The sequence below is a fragment of the Carcharodon carcharias genome, chromosome 2, assembly GCF_017639515.1.
Source record: "Carcharodon carcharias isolate sCarCar2 chromosome 2, sCarCar2.pri, whole genome shotgun sequence".
NCBI classification, from domain to species: domain Eukaryota; kingdom Metazoa; phylum Chordata; class Chondrichthyes; order Lamniformes; family Lamnidae; genus Carcharodon; species Carcharodon carcharias.
This window is the reverse complement of record NC_054468.1, coordinates 231,309,721-231,331,052: the sequence shown is the minus strand read 5'-3', so window position 1 is coordinate 231,331,052 and position 21,332 is coordinate 231,309,721. Positions and strand designations below refer to the sequence as shown.

The 21,332-nt window shown below is 41.0% G+C and overlaps 1 protein-coding gene across 1 annotated transcript; it reads right to left on the bottom strand.

Moving 5' to 3' along the window:
- Window positions 1–3,011: 3,011 nt before the first annotated feature.
- Window positions 3,012–12,668, bottom strand: LOC121270354 (vasoactive intestinal peptide). Its single transcript, XM_041175648.1, has 7 exons — window positions 12,444–12,668; window positions 11,931–12,055; window positions 10,513–10,653; window positions 9,376–9,480; window positions 7,468–7,593; window positions 5,730–5,832; window positions 3,012–3,426 (listed from the first exon to the last, which is right to left on the bottom strand). Exons 2-7 carry the CDS (start codon window positions 12,035–12,037, stop codon window positions 3,418–3,420), a joined length of 591 nt encoding a protein of 196 aa, XP_041031582.1. The 5' UTR covers window positions 12,038–12,055; window positions 12,444–12,668; the 3' UTR covers window positions 3,012–3,417.
- Between the last annotated feature and the right edge of the window lie 8,664 nt (window positions 12,669–21,332).

Below are 21,332 nucleotides of genomic sequence, written 5' to 3'. Positions count from 1 at the left end.
CCTCATCCAGGTTACCACTACCAATCTGATTTTTCCAGTTTATGTTTAGATTAAAATCACCCATGATTATTGCTGTCCCTTTATTGCAACACACAACATTTTCTCTTGAATACTTTGTCCTACACTGTGGCTACTGTTAGGGGGCCAGTAGACCATTCCCACTAATTACTTTTTCCTCTACTACTCCTCATCTCCACTCAAAACGATTCTACATCCTGATCTCCTGATCCAAGGTCATCTCGAACTATTGCACCAATGCCCTCTTTGATTAACAGTGCCACCCCTCCACCTTTACCTAGCTTCCTATTCGTCTTGAATGTCATGTACCTTTCAATATTAAGGACCCAATCTTTGTTGTCTTGCAGCCACGTCCCTGTAATTGCTTTCAGATCATATTTATTTACTTCAATGTGGGTCATCAATTCACTTACTTTGTTATAAATGCCACATGTATTCAGATGGAGAGCCTTCAGTTTTGTCTTTTTATTACTTTTGTAACATCTAGTCTTGACTGTTGATGTATTCTAAGATTTTCCTTTCTGTCCCTTCCTACCATTCTGACCCTCATTTCTCACATTACTATTTTGCTGTCCTGTCTTGATTCTGCACCTTGAATTGCTACCTCTACCCAAACTTGACGCCTCACCCCTTTTGTTTAGTTTAAAGTGCTCTCTACTTCCCTAGATATGCAATTTGCGAGGGCACTCACTCCAGCATGGTTCAGGTGTAAACTGTCCCAATGGTACAGCCCCCACTTTCCCCAGTACCGATGCCAGTGCCCCAAACCAGAACCCACTTCTCCTACACCAGTCTTTGAGCCACACATTTGGCTCTCTAATCTTATTTGCCCTATGCCAATTTGCACGTGGCTCAGGTAATAATCCAGAGATTATTAACTTTGAGGTTCTGCTTCTTAATTTCATACATAGTTCTTCAAACTGACTTTGCAGAACCTCTTTCCTAGTTCTACCTGTGTCACTGATACCTATAGAGACCACGACAACTGGATCCTCCTCCTCCCACTGCAAGTTCCTCTCCAGCCCTGAGCAGACGTCCCAAACTCTGGCACCAGGCAGGCAACATAGCCGTCTGGATTCTCGCTCTTTGCTGCAGAGAACAGTGTCAATCCCCCTCACGATACCATCCCCTAATACCACAACATTCCTTTTTGTGCCCCCCGCTTGAAGGGCTTTCTGTACCACAGTGCCATGGCCAGGCAGCTCATCTACCTTGCAGACTTCACTTTCATCCACACAGGTTGTGAGCACCTGAAACCTGTTTGACAATTGCAAAGTCTGAGGCTCCTCCACTACTGCTGCTCAATCCTATTACCTGCCTCACTGACAGTCATATCCTCCTGTTCCTCACTGCTGACCAAAACAGATGACCCTATTCTAAGAAGCGTGGCTGGTTTCTGGAAAAAGTATCCAGATATTTCTCCCCCTCCCTTATGTTGTGCCGTGTCCGCATTTCGGCTTCCAGATCAATAATCCTGACCCGGAATTCCTCAAGCTGCTTCCACTTCCTGTAGACGTGTTTGTCATGGATCACCTTGACATCCAAAAGCACCCACATCTCACAACTGCAACATAACACCTGTCCTGCCATTCTAACTTATGTTATTTAATTTATTTTAATTATTTTCTTCCTATGTATGCTACAATTTACTGTGTTGATTGAATGCTAGTACCACTGACAACTAAGGTTATGTGCTTAACTACAAGGCATATCGTTCTTTTATCCTGTGTCTCCACCACTCTCCTCACGCCCTTTTATCCTGTGTCTCTGCCACTCCCCTCATGTTCTTTTATCCTCTGTCTCTGCTCCCCTCATGCTCTTTTATCCTGAGTCTCCGCTCCCCTCGTGCTCTTTTATCCATGGCACAATTTAAATGCAAGTACCTTTCCCCATGTGTGGGAATTTGTGCACAGACGCTCAACAGTTAAAACTGTGGCAACTCACTACTTTGAGAATGAACCGGATAAATAATTTTAAAACTTCAATGTGCAATTTTTTTGATCAGTTAGAGACTGAATTAGAGCAACAAACTTTGCGATGACCCTCAGTTGGTATACAGGACAGGTATGCAGGGGAAGAAAGGGTGTGGAGAGGGGGGGCTTAAAAGACTAGAAAGAAGAAACACAGGTAGCAGTGACTATAAGAATTTATAAGATAAAGCTGATTCCTTTCCTGACTGTGGTGCCTCGTGGTAAGGATTGGATGTCGTGCAGAAGGTGGAGCCAAACGACCATTCTTCAGGAGTGAACCAAAAGTCCATGAGTGAAGAGGGGGTGTTTCTCATCAGTTAGAGGGAGGGAACATGCTTGAGGCTGACCTTTTACTCAAAGTAAATAGCACAGGTGGAGGCCATTCAGCCTTTCTAACTTGTTCTTGCCATTCAACTAGATCATAGTTGATCAATCTGCATCTTAGCTCAGTTTACCTACCTTGGTTCTGTAACCCTCAATAGCCTTAGCTAACAAAAATCTAGCAACTTCAGTCTCGACATTTTCATTTGAGCCCAATCTCAACAGCTTTTTGGGGAAAAGGTTTCCAGACTTCTACCATTCTTTGTGTGAAGAAATGCTTCCCAATTTGGCCTGGCTCCAATTTCAAGGTTGTGTCCCCTTGTTCTGTATTCTTCCACCTGAGGAAATAGTTTATGTCTATCTATCCTATCAGATCCTTTAATCATCTTAAACACTTCAATTAGGTCGCTCTCTAATATTCTAAAATCCTGGAATATGAGCCCTGCCAGTGTAACCTTTCCTCATAATTTAACTCCTTTAACCCCTGTATCATCCAGGTAAACCTACACTGTACTCCCTCCAAGGGCAATATATCCTTCCCTAGGTGCAATGCCCAGAACTGAATGCAGTTTCTAATCAGACCTATATACACAGTGGCATATGTTTCCCCTTGTTATATTCCAGTCCCTTTGAGATAAAGCCTTCCCCTACAATCTATAGCATTGACTGGAAAAAAATATATACCACTTCATACACCAGAGATATAATTCAACAGAGTTTATAGTCTAAAGACAATGACAAATGGAACATTTCATGAACAGCCTTGAACACAATGGGTGTGTTTACAATGCAAGTTAATAGTATGGCTTTCCCATGCTGCATTCAATACATTTATTAGGGGTTGAGGCAATATAGGAATGTGTAACTATGCAGACAATATGTCAATCCAAAGCTAATAGATATATACAACTTTTAGGCAGAGGTTGACAAAAAAGGATGTTATTTACAGTGTATAAACAGTAACTCATTTACAAGGAACTAAATAGGTCACCAAGACTTTCACTACACAACATATTATTTTTGGAGTTTGACACTGAAGGTATTTCACTCTTGATTAATAGTGGAAAAAGGCTGTATGTAGTTTTCAGCTCAATAAGTACGATGTTCTTCAGAGATTCTATTTAAAACAAAGAGTGTCCATTAGTCCATACGTGCCTTTTTATTAGCAGAGTCTCAATATATTCAGAGAAATTTCACCCTCCCGTCACAGCCCATTTAAAAAAGAAAATCATTCCATGAAAATTAGTCATTTTACTTATTTTAATTCTATACAACTCAAATAACCAAAAATTTAAATCAAGCTATAATAGTAAAATATTGGTCTGGGCATAAGGGACACTTCCCCCACTTCTCTAAAATAGCACCATGGAAATTTTTATGTCTACCTGAGGGGGCAGATGGAGCCTCCTTTTAAACTCAGACCAAAAAGCGGCATCTCTGATGGTGCAGCGCTCCTTCAGCACTGCACCAGGAATGTCAGCCTCAGTTATGTTCTCTAGTCTCTAGATATGGACTTGAATCAACTATATTCTAAATAAGCTGCTTTTTAAGGCAAGTGAGGCCAAGCCCACTTGCACAAGATTGGCTCAAATATCAAACTTGGATGTGGGAGGGGGAAATCTTTAACCTGGCCCATCCATCAGAGGTGGCATAATCTGACTGGATAGCTGTTTTATACCCTGCTCAGTTTTACTCTATATTGAATTAACTGAGATCCAAACCCATCAGTGTTTAAAATGGTCAACCCATCTGATTGCGTCAGTTCACTGCAAGGCAAGATTAAAATGACCCTCCCAAAATAGAAACACATTGCAATGGAGCAGATGGAAAACTGACCAATGTACAAATAGTTCAATGCAAACAAGGGACAGAAAGCCATTTAATTTACACTGGTTTCTTTTGATCTTGATAACTGGTTTCTCCTCAAGGGGAGCTACTTTGATAGTTTAGATTGGGGTCAGATGGTGGCATAACGGTAATGTCACTAGACTAGTAATCCAGAGGCTTGGTTAATGCTCTGTAGACATGGCCTCAGATCCTACCAAAGCAGCTGGTTGAATTTAAGTTAAATTAATAATTCTGGAACTGAAAGATAATTTCATGGTCACCATTACAAAGACTATCATCGATTGTTGTAAAAATCTATCTGGTTCACTAAGTCCTTTAGGGAAGGAAATCTGCCATTCTTACCTGGTCTGGCCTACATGTGGCTCCAGACCCACAGCAATATGGTTGACTTCTAACTGCCTTCTGAAATGGCCTAGCAAACCATTCAGTTGAAAAGCAATTAGGGATGGGCAACAAATGCTGGGCTTGCCAGCAATGTCCCATGCAAGAAAAAAAGTCCAATTGATGGTCTCCAGCTCTATGTTACTGGCCTCTACTAAACATGCTGCTGCACATATAAATCACCAGATGGCAGGGAAGAAAGTCCTTGATGTCCATTTTTATGGAGATATTATTGATAAGAAAACATCAGCATTGTAAAACCCTCAACTTCAATTCTATAAAATTCCACTGAAAAAAGTCCAAGGTGAGCACTGCTCGCTGAAGAAGGTAGTTTGTCATTAATCTTCAAAAGATAAAATTGGTGTGTCACAACTCAACTATCACAAGACATCAACATTAATCTGCCAGGAGCAGCTACAGTCCGTTCTAGAGGAAACTATATATTGCTTTATTCACAGCAAAGAACTGCATTCAGAGTGCATATGTAAACAAATAGGTGCTATACTATTGTATCCCTAACTGTGACTCATATTCCCTTTTAAAGTAACTCACAGCAGAGTGCATGAGGTCGATGAATTCTCCCTTTTATCTACAACAGGCCTCTCTGAAGCAGCTGTGATAAATATTGTCATTTCCACCATTTCAGCATTGAGAACGGAGAGTTTAATCTTCCAGATACACCATCACACAGATTGCAAACCCATTTCAATGAATGGAACTGTTTTCTTTTTAATTGATTCTCAGGATGCCGGTGTTGCTGGCAAGATTGGCATTTGCTTCCCATTTCTAGTTGTCTTCAGACAATGTTGGTGGACCTTCTTCTAGAACCACTGTTTTGATACAACGGAGCATCTTTCCAACCCACTTCGGTTAGTCAACTATATTGGGCATGGCACATATAAACCAGACTGGGTACAGATGGTAGATTTCCTTCTCCAAAGGACATCAGTGAAGAAATTGGATTGTTTTGTACCTGCATGTGTCTATTTAGACTTAACCATTAACTGTTTTGTTGAAGTTACCAAGCATCTAACCAGACTAGCTCCTTTGCCATACTGCACTGTCTATATATAAATGAAATTGATAGTTTTTTTTAATGAAAGTGGGTAGGTGCCTGTTAATTCATGGCCGTTGTACCTGTGGAAAAATTACCTCTAAGCCTTACAGCCTGATAGAACAATCTATACCTACCAAAGTTGGAAGCTGGCTCAAAAACTCATCAACCGTCACACTGTCATAATTCTCAACAATTGGGGGTGTGTCTGAGAGATTGGTTGGGTTTAGGTCTTCTTGGCTGTTGACAGATGAGAAAGAGTGATTGACCACACTTAGAACAATAATAATGGTGCTGCTAATCATTTTCATTGCCCGGGTTTGTTATTTTTAATTCTTGAAACATGGTGAAACATAGATGAAAGTAGTGCTTTGAGCTGTCCATTTACTTCCAAGATAAAAGAGAGTTGGGTTTCGAGGATAGTTCATCAGCATTTGTACTTGGATACAATGCCCATGTGGTTCACACTGCCATGGAGATGGGTTTTGAGAAGGGAAGAGCTTCTAAGATACCCCTGAAAAAGTCACGGTTGTAATCTGTCTGCCAGGATCCAGAAGAGAGAGGCACAGCTGAGCCCAAAGCTCTCTGGTTCATCATGCAGTAATATGGATGGGAGATCACGCTGGGATTAAAAAGACCAAATTCATGAGGATTTGAGATGAAGCTGGAAGATTTGCATAGTGTGTGCTAGAGGGAGAATCTCCAGGAAAAAAAAAAAACTCACTGTGAAAGACAGTGCTGGGGTTACCAGTTACCAGGCTGGAAAAGGAATGAAACAAAAATAAGTCCTCAGGAGCTAGGAATCACTTTTGAACTGGGTCCAGGAACACTGAATGACGACTTAAGAGAAAGTGTAAAGCATTCTTGTGGTGTGTTTGTCAGTTATTTTACAATGAGAAAGGGAAAATCCTATTCTATAGTTTAAAGTATAAGTTGCCTTTAGTTTGCTTGTTACAGTGGTGATCTTAAAGCATGAAATCTTGTGTCATCCTTTCAACTATTAACTGGGACTTTGATTTTTTTTTAAAAGTTAGTTGTGTCTACAGGAATCATAAGAAATTATATTGCCACTGATCCATATATATGAATGAATAGGAAGAACATGTATTTATATATCACTTTTCATAAACTCTGAAAGCACTTCATAGCGGATTAAGTATTTTAAAAGTGAAGTTGTAATATGGGGAAATATATGGCTGCCGAGCTTCAACAGCAAGGTCCAGCCAGCAGTGGAATAAAAGGATGTTGGTTGAAGGCGGAATATTAGCCGAGACACTGGGAGAACTCCCTGAATCCTCTTTGGAAAAGGTCATGGGATTTTTTTTTTTACACACATCCACCCGTGAAAGCAAGGAAGGTCTTAAATCCAAAAGAAAGAAGCTCTGACAACACAGCATCCCTTCGGTACTGTACTACATTGAAGGTGTTATATAAATATAAGTTGTTGTTGCACTGAAATGTTAGATCAAGAGCTGCAGTGGGACTGAAGTGTGCACAGTCTCCTGAATCAGGCTGTGAAGATTGTTACTTACTGAGCCATGTCTGACACCTGATTAGATACAAGGGGCTTTGGGTAGAGAGGAAACTATGGATTGCCAAACTGTAGAAAGCACCAGGGTAAGTGATAGAAGCAGAGACTATGGGAACATTTAAGAAAAGCGGAGGATAAAGAAAAATGGGGTTGGATGCAGTTTGTGAGGAGGATAAAATCCCATATAGACTGGTTTGTTTGAGTGGCCTGTTTGTGTTGTATCTCTATTCAATTTTAGATCAGTGCACACCCAGTGATTTGCATTGAAACACAATACTAGCAGTGTTAAACTAGCCTTTCTAGCTCTTTATACTCTGTTATTGGTCCAGGTTTATTTACTGTACCTTCTCTTGCCAGCCAATAAGGTATTGATGTATTTTTTCACTGCCATCTGTTTCCGGATCCGACTGTAGTTATCGGTGAAGACAGCATCGGAGTGGCGTTTGACTGGAATCTGCTCATCCAGAGCACTGTTGGTACCAAAAACAGCATCATCAGTCTATATTAGCCAGGCCAAGCACATGGAACAGTTAAAGATTCAAAACTCCTGCCTTGAAGCTTCCCCCATCCCGGTAACAGGTTATATAACACAAAATTTCAGGCATCTCATCATGATGGAGAAAATTCCTCAGTTAGATGCCTCCTCTCAAATTTTAAGTGTTATGGCGAAACCATTAATATGTTCCAAAGGAACACCTTTCAGATTCAGCTAAACATACTAACCAGACTCTTCATCAATGCACTTCCTAAGTCATCACTCCTAGTCACAGAATTTTATAGGATAAGAGAAGACCATTTGGCCCATTGTACCTATGCCAGCTCTTTGAAAGAGATATCAAATTAGTCACATTCCATCCCATAAGTCTGCATCTTCCCCCCAACAACCCCCCCACCCCCCCACCACCCCACTATTTTGTAAGTTATTAGTGAACCTGCTTCATTTGCCCTTTCATACAGCACATCCCAGATCAGGACAACTTGCTGTGTAAAAGAAAAATAAAATCCTTATCTCCATACATAAGAACTAGGAGTAGGAGTGGTCTATAGGCCCCTTGGGCCTGCTGTGCCATTTGATAAGTCCTGTTGTGGCCTCAACTCCACTTTCCTGTCTACCCTTCTATCTCCTTTCACTCCCTTGTCAATCAAGAATTTATCTAATTCAGCCTTAAAAAATAGTCAATGACCCTGCCTCCACCACTCCCTGGCCAAGAGAGTTTCACAGACTCATGACCCTCAGAGAGGAAAATTCTGGTCTCCATTTTAAATGGGAGACACCTTATTTTTAAACTGCGTCCCCTAGTTCCAGCCTCCACCACCAGATTCTCTCAGCATCCACCCTGTCAAGTCCCCTAAGGATCTCATATGTTTCAATAACTTCACCTCATTATTCTAAACTCCAGTGGATATAAGACGGGCTGTGCTTCTTCTGCCAATCATCTTCTCCTTTAACTATCAAACCCCCTTTCAACAGTTTCTTCCCATTTACTGGTATTAAGACCTTCAATTTTGAATACCTCTAGTAACTCTCCCCTTAACATAGTGACAAAAAAAATCATTATTTACTACCTCGAATAAACCTGTAGCTGCACTATAAAACACAGTGAACCCATTGCGCTGGGTGAGAAGAAAGGTTTCGCCTCTGCACTCGCTACATCATTTGCCATAGTCACCTGTAACCACACAAAACCTGCTGGTGACACAGGATTTACTGGAGGTGACAATGGACAGTGTTCAGCACAGCCCTTTCTTCTGGGAGAAACATTAAGAGGAGATTTTTCGCAGTCTGGGTTATCAGCCAAAGATCAAGCGGATCAGAATCTACCGGGAAAAAAATGAAAGGATCCTATTTTCCGGTATTTAATGCAATGGAGGAAACCCCAAATGGTTCAGGCAGGTGGCCCTCGTGCAATGAAATCAAACCCAAAATGGGTTTTTGTCTTGGTTTTTTTTGGCTGCTGGTAATTTATGGTTTATTACGGCCATTCAATGTGTCCACTCTCAATCCTGTACAGCCGGCTTTTCACTCTGGGTGAAACAGTTTGCCGATTCTCAGTCTTCGCTTGACATTTTGTTGCCTGTGTGCGCCATGCTTTCCCCCGTTAGCTCATGAAATCACATCCTCGAATTATAATTTGCTTGGCACTTCAAACCATTCCGTTATTCCGGCGGTTTTAAAAGTGCGGTGCATTCCCTCTACCCCCACATCTCCCCCACTCTGCCCCTTGCCCCGCACCCTCCGTGTGCCCACATACCCGACTCTCTTTCCTATCAGTGATTCCAGATATCTTCTGGCAGATAATTGGCCCAGCAGTTTGCTGTACTCACTGGTGAAAAGTCCATCTGCGTGTCGCGTTGTTCTAGAGAAAAGGGAAGAAGCACACAGGCAGTTTGAATCAACAGGACTTGGGAGATGGATAGAAAGAATTGGTAATGGTGAAAATAAGAAATAAGTTTGGAAATCTGAAACATAGACAAGATTGTGCAGTACAATTGGTTCAGCATCTGAAAGGAAGCGTTTCCTGGACCGGACCCCACTCTTCCCTGTCACTAGCCAACATTTAGAACCAAAGAAAGTTCAGGGGAAGGTGGCGACGTAGCGGTAATGTCACTGGGCTAGTAATCCAGAGACCCAGGCTAGTGATCTGGGGGACACGGTTTCAAATCCCGCCATGGCAGCTGATGAAATTTGAATGAAATTAAAAGTCCTTCGACTGTCGTAAAAACACGATTTCTGTCGGCCTTACCTGGCCCACACATGACTCCAGATTGACTTGTAGCTGCCCTTTGAAATGGCCGGACAGGCCACCCCAGTTCAAGGGCAATTGAGGATGGGGGCAGCAAAAGCTGGCCTTGCCAGTCTGCAATGCCCACATCCCATGGAAAAATGCATCAACAAACGGTTTACTCAGTATGGCAGGCAGGTAATCAATAATAATGGGATACCTTAGGAGGACCTGGGATAAAGGGGTTGCCTTTCAAGGAAATGCTGGGCCTATACTCATTGGGGCTTAGAAGAACCAGAGGAAATTTTATTGAAACATATAAAATGGGGAATCTAGAGGGGGAGGGGGAGACGCTGCTCAAAAATACTTCCATTTAAGAAGGGGGATGAGGATTTTTTTCTCTCACATTAGTCTGTGGAAGTCTCTACCCCAGGGAGTAGAGGAGACTGGGTCATTGAATATATTCAGCTAGATTTTTGATCAGCAAAGGAGTCAAGGCTTATGGGGGACAGACAGGAAAGTGGAGCTAAGACGCACTCAGGTCAGCCATGACCTTACTGAATGGTGCAGATTTGTTTACTGGACCAGTTGAATCAACTGTACTGTATTTTTGAGATGAACAATGTTTGGAAGCTGCTGGCCATTGTGGCAGTGGGAGTCACTCACCTCGGGATGCCTGCGGACAACTGGTAATAGAGCTGGTCACTGTCAGACAAGGGGCTTTGGTAAATGTCACTGTCGGATTTTGCTGGTGATTGTGACTGATCCTCATTGGACTGGCCATCCAATCCTACAGCATTCCCCAGTCTAGGAGTTAGAAGTAAACAGAATCAATCCAATCATAGCCAGACTTGATGGAGCCATCAACAACATGATCTCAGCTAAAGGTATGATGAGTATAACTGTAAAGAACGCCAGCCAGCCACAAACAGCATCGGTATAACCTTATAGTGCAAACAACAATAAGCAGAGCCATCAATGCCAATGCTCCAAATTATAAGCAGTATCATCCAACACAAAGCCAGGTCAACTGATATTAAAGGTGGTAAGTACACATTGAAGAGGAATGGTTATTGTCGCCATGTGTAGCCACTTCGTTAATGTACCCGTAAGGTTTCCAGCCTATTTCTCCACACATACCGAAAAGACTAAATCTTGAATCATCTACCAGTACAGGATCACACCAACTCTCCCCCACCAACATCCCAGGCAGACTGAAGGAAGGTGTTAACAATATCCAGACAGAGATTCGCCACAGGAAGAACACTCGCCATAGTGAAGGAGGTACAAACTTCACGATATAGCGTTTTCCATGGGGTAACAGTATATAGATGCTAAGGGCTCGGATAATCTACTGCAGGGTGGGGAGATCACTTCACATTCGCTGCTCAATCTACACACTTGACAAATTGATCCCAGTTCACACAATGATTGCCCGTACAATCCACGGAGAGTTTTAGTTTATGTAGAATTATATAGGGTTTACAACATAGCAACAGGTCATATGTTCCAACTGGTCAATGTCCATGCTCCTCCCACCGCTCTTGATCTAACCCTCTCACTGTACCCTTCTGTTCCTTTCTCCCTCTTGCAATAGTCTAGCTTCCCCTTAGAAGCGTCCATACTGTTCGCCTCAACCACTTCATGTGGCAGTTCCAGCCCTCAATGTGCACACACATTAATTAACATAATCACTGGGTCTAATGCGATGGCTTAAAATCAACCCAAATACACTGAATCATCTGCAGTTGTGATATTCTATTCCCCCCAACCTTCCCATTCCGCCAGCACTTGCTGAAATAACGAAGCTGAGCTGATCAGTTTCCCAAGGAAGTCTATGGACCAAATTTCTGTTCACACATGTAAAGCCCCAGTCTATTTACTGGATTGCAAATAAGCCCATCCCCTTTCATCTCCACATGCAGTGTCGTATTTCGAAGTTGGTGTTATAGAATGGCTGAAATTACATTATTGGTTCGGACTTCGTAGCAAATGCCCTGGTTGGTTCAAAAAAGGTGTCCGGTCCCCGGATGCTGTGCACTCTCTAGGGGGAAAGTGGGCGCCGGTGGGGCGGGAGTGCTTACCTCAAGTTTGAGTAGGTTCCAAGCACCGGGAATCCCGATCCCCGGGAATAGAGAACATTACAGAGAGCGAAAAATGTCACGAAATGGGAGCTGAGCCTGATCACCATCGCGTCGGATCCTGAAATCTAAGATAGGAACGCGTTACTCAATAAATCTATTCGCAACAGTTTTCATCCCGTCTCCCCTCCTCTGGTCTCTCAATCTGCTGAACGGTTTCAGATCTGGATCCATACTGAATACCAAGGAAGTGAACCACTGTGTCTTTGAGGCGGGAAAAAAATCCCTGCGCTGCAATCGTTCCTGGAAACAGGCCACTTTCAAAAATGGACCAAAACGCAGACTATACAAAATTCTAATTTATTATCTACTCAAACAGTTTAAGAAAAAAAAAAATACAATAATATCGTCATATCTACTGGAAATGCAAGGGAAAGTACACTATTTAATATGGTGCATTTTTGCATCCTCCCAGGACAGGTTTAATAAAAATGATTTATTTTGAAAGAAACTTACCAGATGCTACTTGACGTTGAGTTGGTGTTAGCCGCTGTCCTTGGTGCTGAAGTGGAGAGCGGCTCTGAGCAACTGAAGCGCAAAGAACTCTTTCTGCCTCCGCCTGACTGAAGTCTATTCGTGTATCTCAGTGTCTCTTTAGCTGCTGTCCTTTTAGGGAATTCGAGGTCTGTTGGCTCTCCCTAAGCCCCTCGGCCAGAACTCTGCCACTCACTCAGAAACTTGCCGGTTTTATACTACAGGGCAAGTCGCCGTGCACATAGGGCCGTTACGTTTCATTTCCCAAAAAAGGCATAAACGCATATATAAAGACGTCATCGGCATTCCCAGTGGAATGGAAGCGCGTAGTCAGAACCGGTTTTAACAATTAGTTAAGGGAGGTGCTTACAGTGTGCTATCATCACTAAAGCCAGATCTCACTGCTGTTTCCTCATCCGCGAATTAGAATTAATATTCTTAAGTTCCAAACTTCCACTTGCTCATTTCATTCATATGTGTGCATGAATATGCGTGCATGCGTTTTAGTAGTTCCAAAGCCCAATTTCACAGAATCCTATAACACAGAAAGAGACCTTTCGGCCCCATAGTACCTGTGCCAATTTTTCGAAGTTAACGATCCAATTAGTCCCATTCCCCCAACCCTACTAGTTTCACCCTATTATTTCTCCAATGATTTTTGAATCTGTTTCCAAACTCCTTTCAGGACGATGCATTCATCACAACTCACTGTATATTCACGTCACCTCTGGCTCTTTTACCAATTACCTTAAGCATGTGTTTCTAGGTTATCCACCTGTCTGCCACTGGAAACATTTTTTCCATACCTACTCATCAAAATTCTCCGTGATTTAGAATGTCCCTAGTAAATGTCCCCTTAACCTCTAACTTAAGCAGAACAATCCCAGTTTCTCTCATCTCTCCACGTATTGTTAATCCCCCATCCCTGCTACGAATCTATTTACACATGGGTAGATTGTCTGCTTAACTGATTCATATAATTACAGTTAAACGCACCCAAACAAAATAATCCTAGTAAGGGAACATGACGCGGCCTGTAGAGTTTGTGCAAATTTAGTTTCGATACTTAATTTTAACTCTTCTCCTTCCTTAACTGTCGTAATATTCGATACAGATTAGATATTCACGACTACGCATTATTTGTCTCAAATTTGGTAGAATATACTAGGTATATGCAACACTACCTCATCAAGGATGAAATTATTCTTCAAATAATACTTTCTTTGTACCGCCAAATAAAGGCAAAACTGATTAAAGGGATAATTAAAATTCGGTGTAATTTATCTGCGGTAAATCAACGGTCTAAACGTTCAATTTAATTGTTTAGTAAAGACTGGTCGATACCTTGGGTGGGTTACCAATGTAATCTAATAGAGAGGTTCTCCAAGTTTCGTGTGGAATAATGGATATGGAGAGTACATTACAGACTAGAATCTAACCAAAGAATTGAGAGGATTTTTATCATAAATGATTAATGCTTGAATGTGAGTTAGAGGCTGCAATCAACGCAAAAGGTTCCAATTCTTTAGATAAAAATACTTGGAATTGGGACTGTACTGTAAATCGTAAACATGAGGGTATTCAAGTCACAAGTGACAACGAAGTTAAGAATGCTTTTCTTGAAAGATGCAAGAAACCACATACTGCTTCAAATGGTTTATAAATAGAGAACGGATTATAAGACACTAATCTAATTAAGTAGTTCAGAGAATTTGTATGTAGAATAATTCATACCTGGGAGCGAGTTATAGGGTAGAATCTAATTGAGGGATTCAGATGAATTGAATGTGGAGTAACAGATCCCTCTGTACATGCTGAAAATTAATTGAAAGTTCTGATGGTCCCTATGTAGAAGACACATTGAATACCCGAGAGCGAGTTGTAACTGTAATTCAATAAAGGTATTCAATTCATTGATAAATTGATGCGCGAGTGACAGGCGATGATCTAACAAAAGTTCAATTGAATAATGGACATCTGGGAGTGATTACAAGGTACAAATCTAAAAAGGAGCTCTACTAACCTTACAATCGGCTCAACTCAATCTGAGAGATCTGGGCCAATAATGACTGGATACCTTGAACCCATTCCCAATAGCAGTTTCGATAGATCGCATACTCCATGTTGACGAGAGCTAAGGACGCCCACACTTGAGAGTAACAATTGTGATCTAAGCACTGCCAATTCTTCCAGTAGTAATGAGCAGCTGATTAATGAGTTGACATGGTTCTTTTATCAACATACTCATACAAGCCATACACAAAAGATTCGCTTTGCATTGTGTTTCCTTTATGCTTAATGTTAATCAAATACAATGATGGAATTTTCGCGTTGTTCTCTATGATTTCTGAATCATCTAACAAGAGTTGGTTTCAGATTTCGTTATGGAGAGGGTGCAGGCAAAATCTTCTTTGTGTTGCCGTTTGTTTGATTTGCCCAACTGAAATGGAGTTTGGACAAGATCATCAAGCGGAAATTGAAGTATATACTCAGGACCTGCATTGAAAAATGTTCAGGTGGTATATTTTGACGGATATGTCTTTAATGTTGTACTTCCCTCCCCCTCGCTGGGGACGCATTTGGCGTATTTGGAATTAAATGCAATTAAGTGATTTTTATCTTTCTATAACGTTTTAGTATTTGACAATGATGATATTGAAAGGATGTGTTTCTGGAAACACATCATGGGAAAATTTTAACATTACCAAGAGTAACCGGTCATTGTGTTGTTGGCACGTAGTTTAATTTTTAGTAAATTTTGCTCATGTTTAAGTACTAATGAACTTAGCTCTTTCCCAGTATCAGTTCACCTTGTTCTGGAACATTTTTTAAAAAACAAGTCGATAACACTCAGATCTTATTGAGAATTATGTACTTCTGGGAGCGGGTCACTTTCTGGAAGTTAATCGAGGAATTCAGATGGCATAAAATAAATATTTGAGAGCCCATTTACAGGCTAGAATCTAACAGTAACTCATCTTTAGAATAGTAGATACCTGAGATGATCACAGCTTTCAGGATGGAGTTGTCGTTGGCAAGCCCAGGTAGTTGTTGCCTATCCCTAATTGCCCTTAAGAAGGATGGTAATGGGCTTTCATCTTGAAGCACTACAGTCCTTGTGATGAAGGTGCTCCCATAGAGCTGTTAAGTAGGAAGTCTCAACTTTTTTGACCCACCTAGGGAGTTAATCTAACCTCATAACAGACTCGATTCAATCTTAGGAAATTAACAATAATCACCTGATCCATTTTCGGCCAATAATTGATACGTGGGTGGGGTACAGCTGACTCCAATGCAAATGACAGAGAATAATGCTTACCCTGAATTGAGTTACAGATGGAATCTAAACAAAAGGGTTCAAGTGCTATTTATATAGAGTAATGGATACCTGTGAATGAGTTCAGTCACTATATTATAGAAAGATGCAATAAAGCCGGCAACTGCCTGATCTACTGAGTATTTGTAGCATTTTCTGTTTTTATTTGATTTGCAGCACCTGCAGTATTATACTTTTGTAAAGATCTGTAATTATGGGTTGGATCCATTAAAGGGAAAACCCCGAATAAATAGTCACATAACTTTTGAAATGCTTGATGCAGCCATTCACTTAAGAAATGCTTCCCCTCAGAGATTGCAACAAGAATAGATGATAATTGGTGTATCACACCAGATTCGAGTATGACCTCACATCTAAGTGCAGTTAAGACACACATTAAAGTGTCCAGCACCAATGTTGTAATTCTGAAGAAATACCTGATTAGATGCTTTGTATCATATAGGATTCCTTTGGATATACCATTTTAATTGAATTGTTTTGGTTAAACATCAAGTTGGATGAGGTAGCCCCAGACTCACCACCAAATGGTAGCATCGTCACCCCTTCTAATGGCATCTGAATGTATACCTTTGAAACCACACATTTTGACCTGATTAGCCCTTAATCTCATCCCATTTCAATCAGTGCATGGCAATGTGTGAAAGAATCCCCGAACCACTGTCACAGGCAACCCAACACATGCCATTGTTTAAATGTCCCATTACAGAACATAATTAATGTGAAATTGCTGTTTCTGGGACCATACTGTGGCTGCTATACTTCTCTACATTATAACAATGACTACACTTTGTGGGCAGTGAAGAGTGTGGGATGTCCTGAGGTCATCAAATGCATTATATAACGCAAGCTCCTTCCTAATGGCCATCTGCACATTGTAATAAAGGTATGCTCATGATTTACCAGCTGCTGCCACTGGTGACAGTAATATTTTTGTCTTGCACTTTTTTTTAAGTGTCAGCCTTGGTTCACTGGTAACAGTGTCACTTCCCAAGTCAGAAGATGTTTTCTTTATTCTGTTCCACTCTAGACTTGAGAACATAATCCTGAGGAGGTGCTACACTGCAAGAGGTGATGAAACATTACATCAAGACCTGGCAGACCCTATCTGTTGAAAGTAAAAGGTGACCATGAACGAGTTTATATAGAGAGGGAAATGTCAGGGAGTGCAGGACAGGGGAAAGAGGGCAAGTGACTTGAGGTGGCATTTAAAATAACAATCATCTGCTGGCAATTTCCATACCTTCTTGAACAAATTAACAGTCACATATACTCCAATGTACTTTTAATTACAAATACATACTCATGTGCTCTTGTACACACACATTCACACTCAAATGAAAACCAGCACTACAGATAGACATTTCTTATGCATGCTTTGACATACTGCCTACTACATAAGCATTTTTCACACACTTACTCACATGTATATAGATTCATTTATCTACCTTCACTCACGGACCTCTGACAAATCCTATATTCACTCAGAGATCTTTCTCCCGTGTCATTTTCCAACCTCGTTATTAGCTGTTTGTTGGTTTAGTTCAGTTACAACCAATGCATATTTCTCAATGAAAAGGCCTATTTAAGCCACATTAACACATTATCCAAGTTGACACGTTTAGTGAGGGAGATGTTATTTTTTGGATGACACTAGAGATCCTGAGGCATTATTGGAATAAAAGTAGGGTCACTCTTGCTGGTGTCCTGGGCCAGCAATCAACCTTTAACCAATATTGCCAAAAACACATCATACCATTCTTTCCATTGACATGGCAAATATAGTGACAAGGACTGCAATCTAAAAGTTGTTAGATTTTGGGCCATTGTTAGGATGTGACAAGTCTCTGTGTTCATGATTATAGAATCATAGAATGGTTACAGCACAGAAGGAGGCCACTCTGCCCATTGTCTGTGCCAGCTCTCTGCAAGGGCAACTCACCAAATGTCACTGCCCACTCCACTTTTCCCATTAACCTGCAAATTCTTCCTCTTCCAATAATGATCCAATTTTCTTTTGAAAGCCACAATTTAATTTCCACAAAATCTTCAGGCAGTGAATTCCAGACCTTAACCCTTGGTTGTAGATATAAAATAAAAATATGGTCTCATGTTGCCATTGAATCTTTTGTCAATCATCTTAATTTGGTGTCCTCTGGTTCTTGATCATTCAACCAGTTTAGTTTCTCTATCTACTCCATCAAGACCCCTCACAATTTTGAACACCTCTATCAAATCTCCTCTTGATGTTATCTTCTCCAAGGAGAACAGCCCCAGTTTCTCAAATCTATTCTCATCCCTAGTACTATTCTCATTAATATTTATGTGCTTTCAAACATGTTCACATTCTTCCTCAAGTGTGGTACCCAGAACTGGTTTAATACTGGAGGCCAAACAAGTGTTTTATACAAGTTTATCATAACTTCATTGCTTTTTACTCTGTTCTCCTAGTTATAAAGCCCAGGGTCTGGTTTTACTTTTTAAAACACAACTGTGCTCTCAACCTGTCCTGCTACCTTCAATGATTTGTGCACATATACTCCAAGCCTCTCTACTCTTGCAGCCCCTTTAAAGTTATACCCTTTATTTTATATTGCCTCTTCTGTTTTTCCTACCAAAGTAAATCATTTCACACTTCTCTGCATGAAACTTAAGCTGCCACTTGTCCATCCATTCCACCAACACGTCCTTTTGAAATTTATCACTATAATCTGGAAGTTCATAATACTCCCAAGTTTCAAGTCATCCACAAATTTTGAAATTGTGCCTTGTACTAGGTCTCTAATACATATCGGGAAGAACGGGGATCCTAATGCCTATACCTGGGAACTCCACGAGATATCTTCCTCCAGTCTGAAAAACACCAGTTCACTGCTACACTGTTTCTTGTCCCTCAGCTTTGGTATTCAAGTTGCTACTGTCCGTTTTATCCCATGAGCTATACCTTTGCTCAAGAGTCTGTTGTGCGGCCCTTTATCAAGGCGTCTTTTGGAAGTCCACGTACACCACGTCCACAGCATTACCCTCATCAGCCCTCACTGTTAACTCATCAAAAAACTCAAAGAAAGTTAGTTGAACATGATTTTCCCTTCACAAATTGGTGCTGGCTTTCCTTATTTAACACATACTTGCCCACGTGATTATTCATTTTGTCCAGATCTATGGTTTCCAGAAGCTTCCCCACCACTGGGGTTAAGCTGATTGGCTATAAACAGCAATAAGGAAGAATGAACAATCGCACTATTATCATTCGCGTGTTTCATTGTAACTTTCCCCAGATACCAAGGATAACATCTCAAAGGACTGCAGCACATGGGGTAATGGGACGGTAAATTCTGTTAATGATGTTTTTACTTTTTCTAATGGAAAGAACTTTAAAAAAATGCAAATCTTAATTTCCAGGCGATCTTTGCTCACGTTATCCTGGGTTTATTTGCAGGTGTCAGGAATATCACCACAGAGACGGCGGGAGGAGGCCAATTGTTTAAAGGGAGTTTTAACGCCCCTACCAGAGAGAAAACACACAAACAGGTAAATCAGCAAATCAAAGTGAAAATATACCACTTGGATCCATTAGCAGAATGAAGGACCTGGGTCCATTATGTCACTGGAGGCTGGTCTGTGCATAAAGTTAATCAGGAAACTGTTGCTCGGGATATTATGCAGCTCACAGAATGGATAACATTACAGTCTCAATCTGTTTAGGTGGAAATAAATGAATTACCCTCCAACACACGGGAAGCCTGCACATCATTCTTCGAGGTTTGATTTAAACCAGAGATCCAGATGAATTCTCTAATTCCACTTAATTCGCTTTGTCACCAATGTTTGTTATCATCTGCTATTAAACGGGGGAAGAAACGTTATACTGAACAACATTTGACATTTGCAAAATAAACCGTGCCTTCGCAACACGGACCCGTTACAGGAATAAAGACGCAATTGAGCGGGGCTGAGAGGAGACGGGCTGGATTTGCACAGGAAAGGGATTCCTTTATTGAGCAGTTAGCAACGCTCTGACCAACACACACACACACACAGGAAAGGCACCCACATTCAAAGACAGTTTAAAAAATACGCACTCACGTTCACAGAAAAGCACGTACCTTTTCTCAAAAAGAAGTTTTTTTTTTAAAACTGAGGCTTATTCATACATGAAAGAGCATTGACCTGAAACATTCACTCTCTCCGCACACATGAGGAGTGCTTCTCTGTTTTGCTTCCTATCAGGCACCTTTGTTTGTTTTCGTACTCGGATTTAACCCGCCAGGACCCAAGGGCTGTAACTCTTTCAAGTACAAACACATTTCCATCTATTTTTTCAGATGAAATTACATTGTTTCATGATTTTACCATTGTGAGATTTGAACTCTTGATCTTAGGGTTACAAACCCAGTACCATAACCACTTGGCTATTTAGGCCAAGCTAAAAACTGATACAAATAACAGACATGATTGTGCGTATCTGAAAATGCTCCCTTGCGGAATTATTGAGAAAGCAAATAGCAGAGGATGGTTTCGACCCAAGGGCTGTACATGTATAAATCATTTAGTGAAGATTGGGAAGCGTCTCATTCGGGCTGTAATTTGAGATTGCCCAAGACTGGAGCAAAAGTGGCATGAAGTGTACTTGCGGGGGGTGGGGGGAAGGTGGTTTAACATTGAATCTCGGTGCCCCCTATGGTGCTTTCCTCCTTGTAGAGTTTTCCAGCGCTTAGAATTGCTCCTTTTCCCCCATTTTATGTCAGTAAGACTCGCATTGTTTTTGTGCACCATAGCAGCACCCCCAGGTAGAACGACCATTAAATTTTCACCATTAAATAGCAGTATATCCTCATTTGATGACTGTTCTCTGGTTTTATTCTTTCCTCTCAATTGTTTAATTACTCCTTAATTAATTGCTCCTTCCATTTTCCTAGAATTGCAGAACAGATAGAATTGCTGTTTGCAAAATTCGCGTTAATTATGTATTCCAACATAACAAGGGTCTTGCAACTGAACAATTCCGTAACATGTTTTTTTAAAAAAAAACTTCAATAAACTTAAAGAAGTCATCAGTCACTGAATTTTCATAGCAGTAAGTGAAACGATGTATAATGCCATTCAGAAAATTACACCATACAGGAGGCCATTCAGCCCATTGTGACTGCACTAGCTCTTTGTAAGAGCTATTCAATTAGCCCCATCTCTTTCCTCATAGCTCTGCTTTTTCTTTTCAAGTGTTTACTCAATTCCCTTCTAAAAGTTACTATTGAAGCTACTTCCACCATCCTTTCAGGCAGTACATTCCAGAATACAACAACCTGCTGTGTAAATAAAACATTCTCCATCTCCCCTCTTTTTTTTTGGCAAATGATGTTAAATCTGGGTCCTCTAGTTATGGTGCCTCCTGCTAGTGGGAAAGTTTCTCGCTGTCCGCTCATATGTTTGACCCATTTAGGTCATTTTTCCAAAGCTTCTTTTAACATATCCAACTGACTTACAGGTCAGTTCAGAGTTCACACATTATCCACTTGGAAGTGTATGGGCAAGTAGGT

Excerpts from the sequence above, each read along its gene's own strand:
- LOC121270354 (XM_041175648.1), bottom strand. The coding sequence starts at position 12,037 with ATGGTGATCAGGCTCAGCTCCCATTTCGTGACATTTTTCGCTCTCTGT. Across the intron at positions 7,594-9,375 it reads CTGATAGGAAAGAGAGTCGG|TGCTCTGGATGAGCAGATTC; the intron begins GTATGTGGGCAC and ends TGGTACCAACAG. Across the intron at positions 5,833-7,467 it reads TTATTGGCTGGCAAGAGAAG|CCAAGAAGACCTAAACCCAA; the intron begins GTACAGTAAATA and ends ATCTGTCAACAG.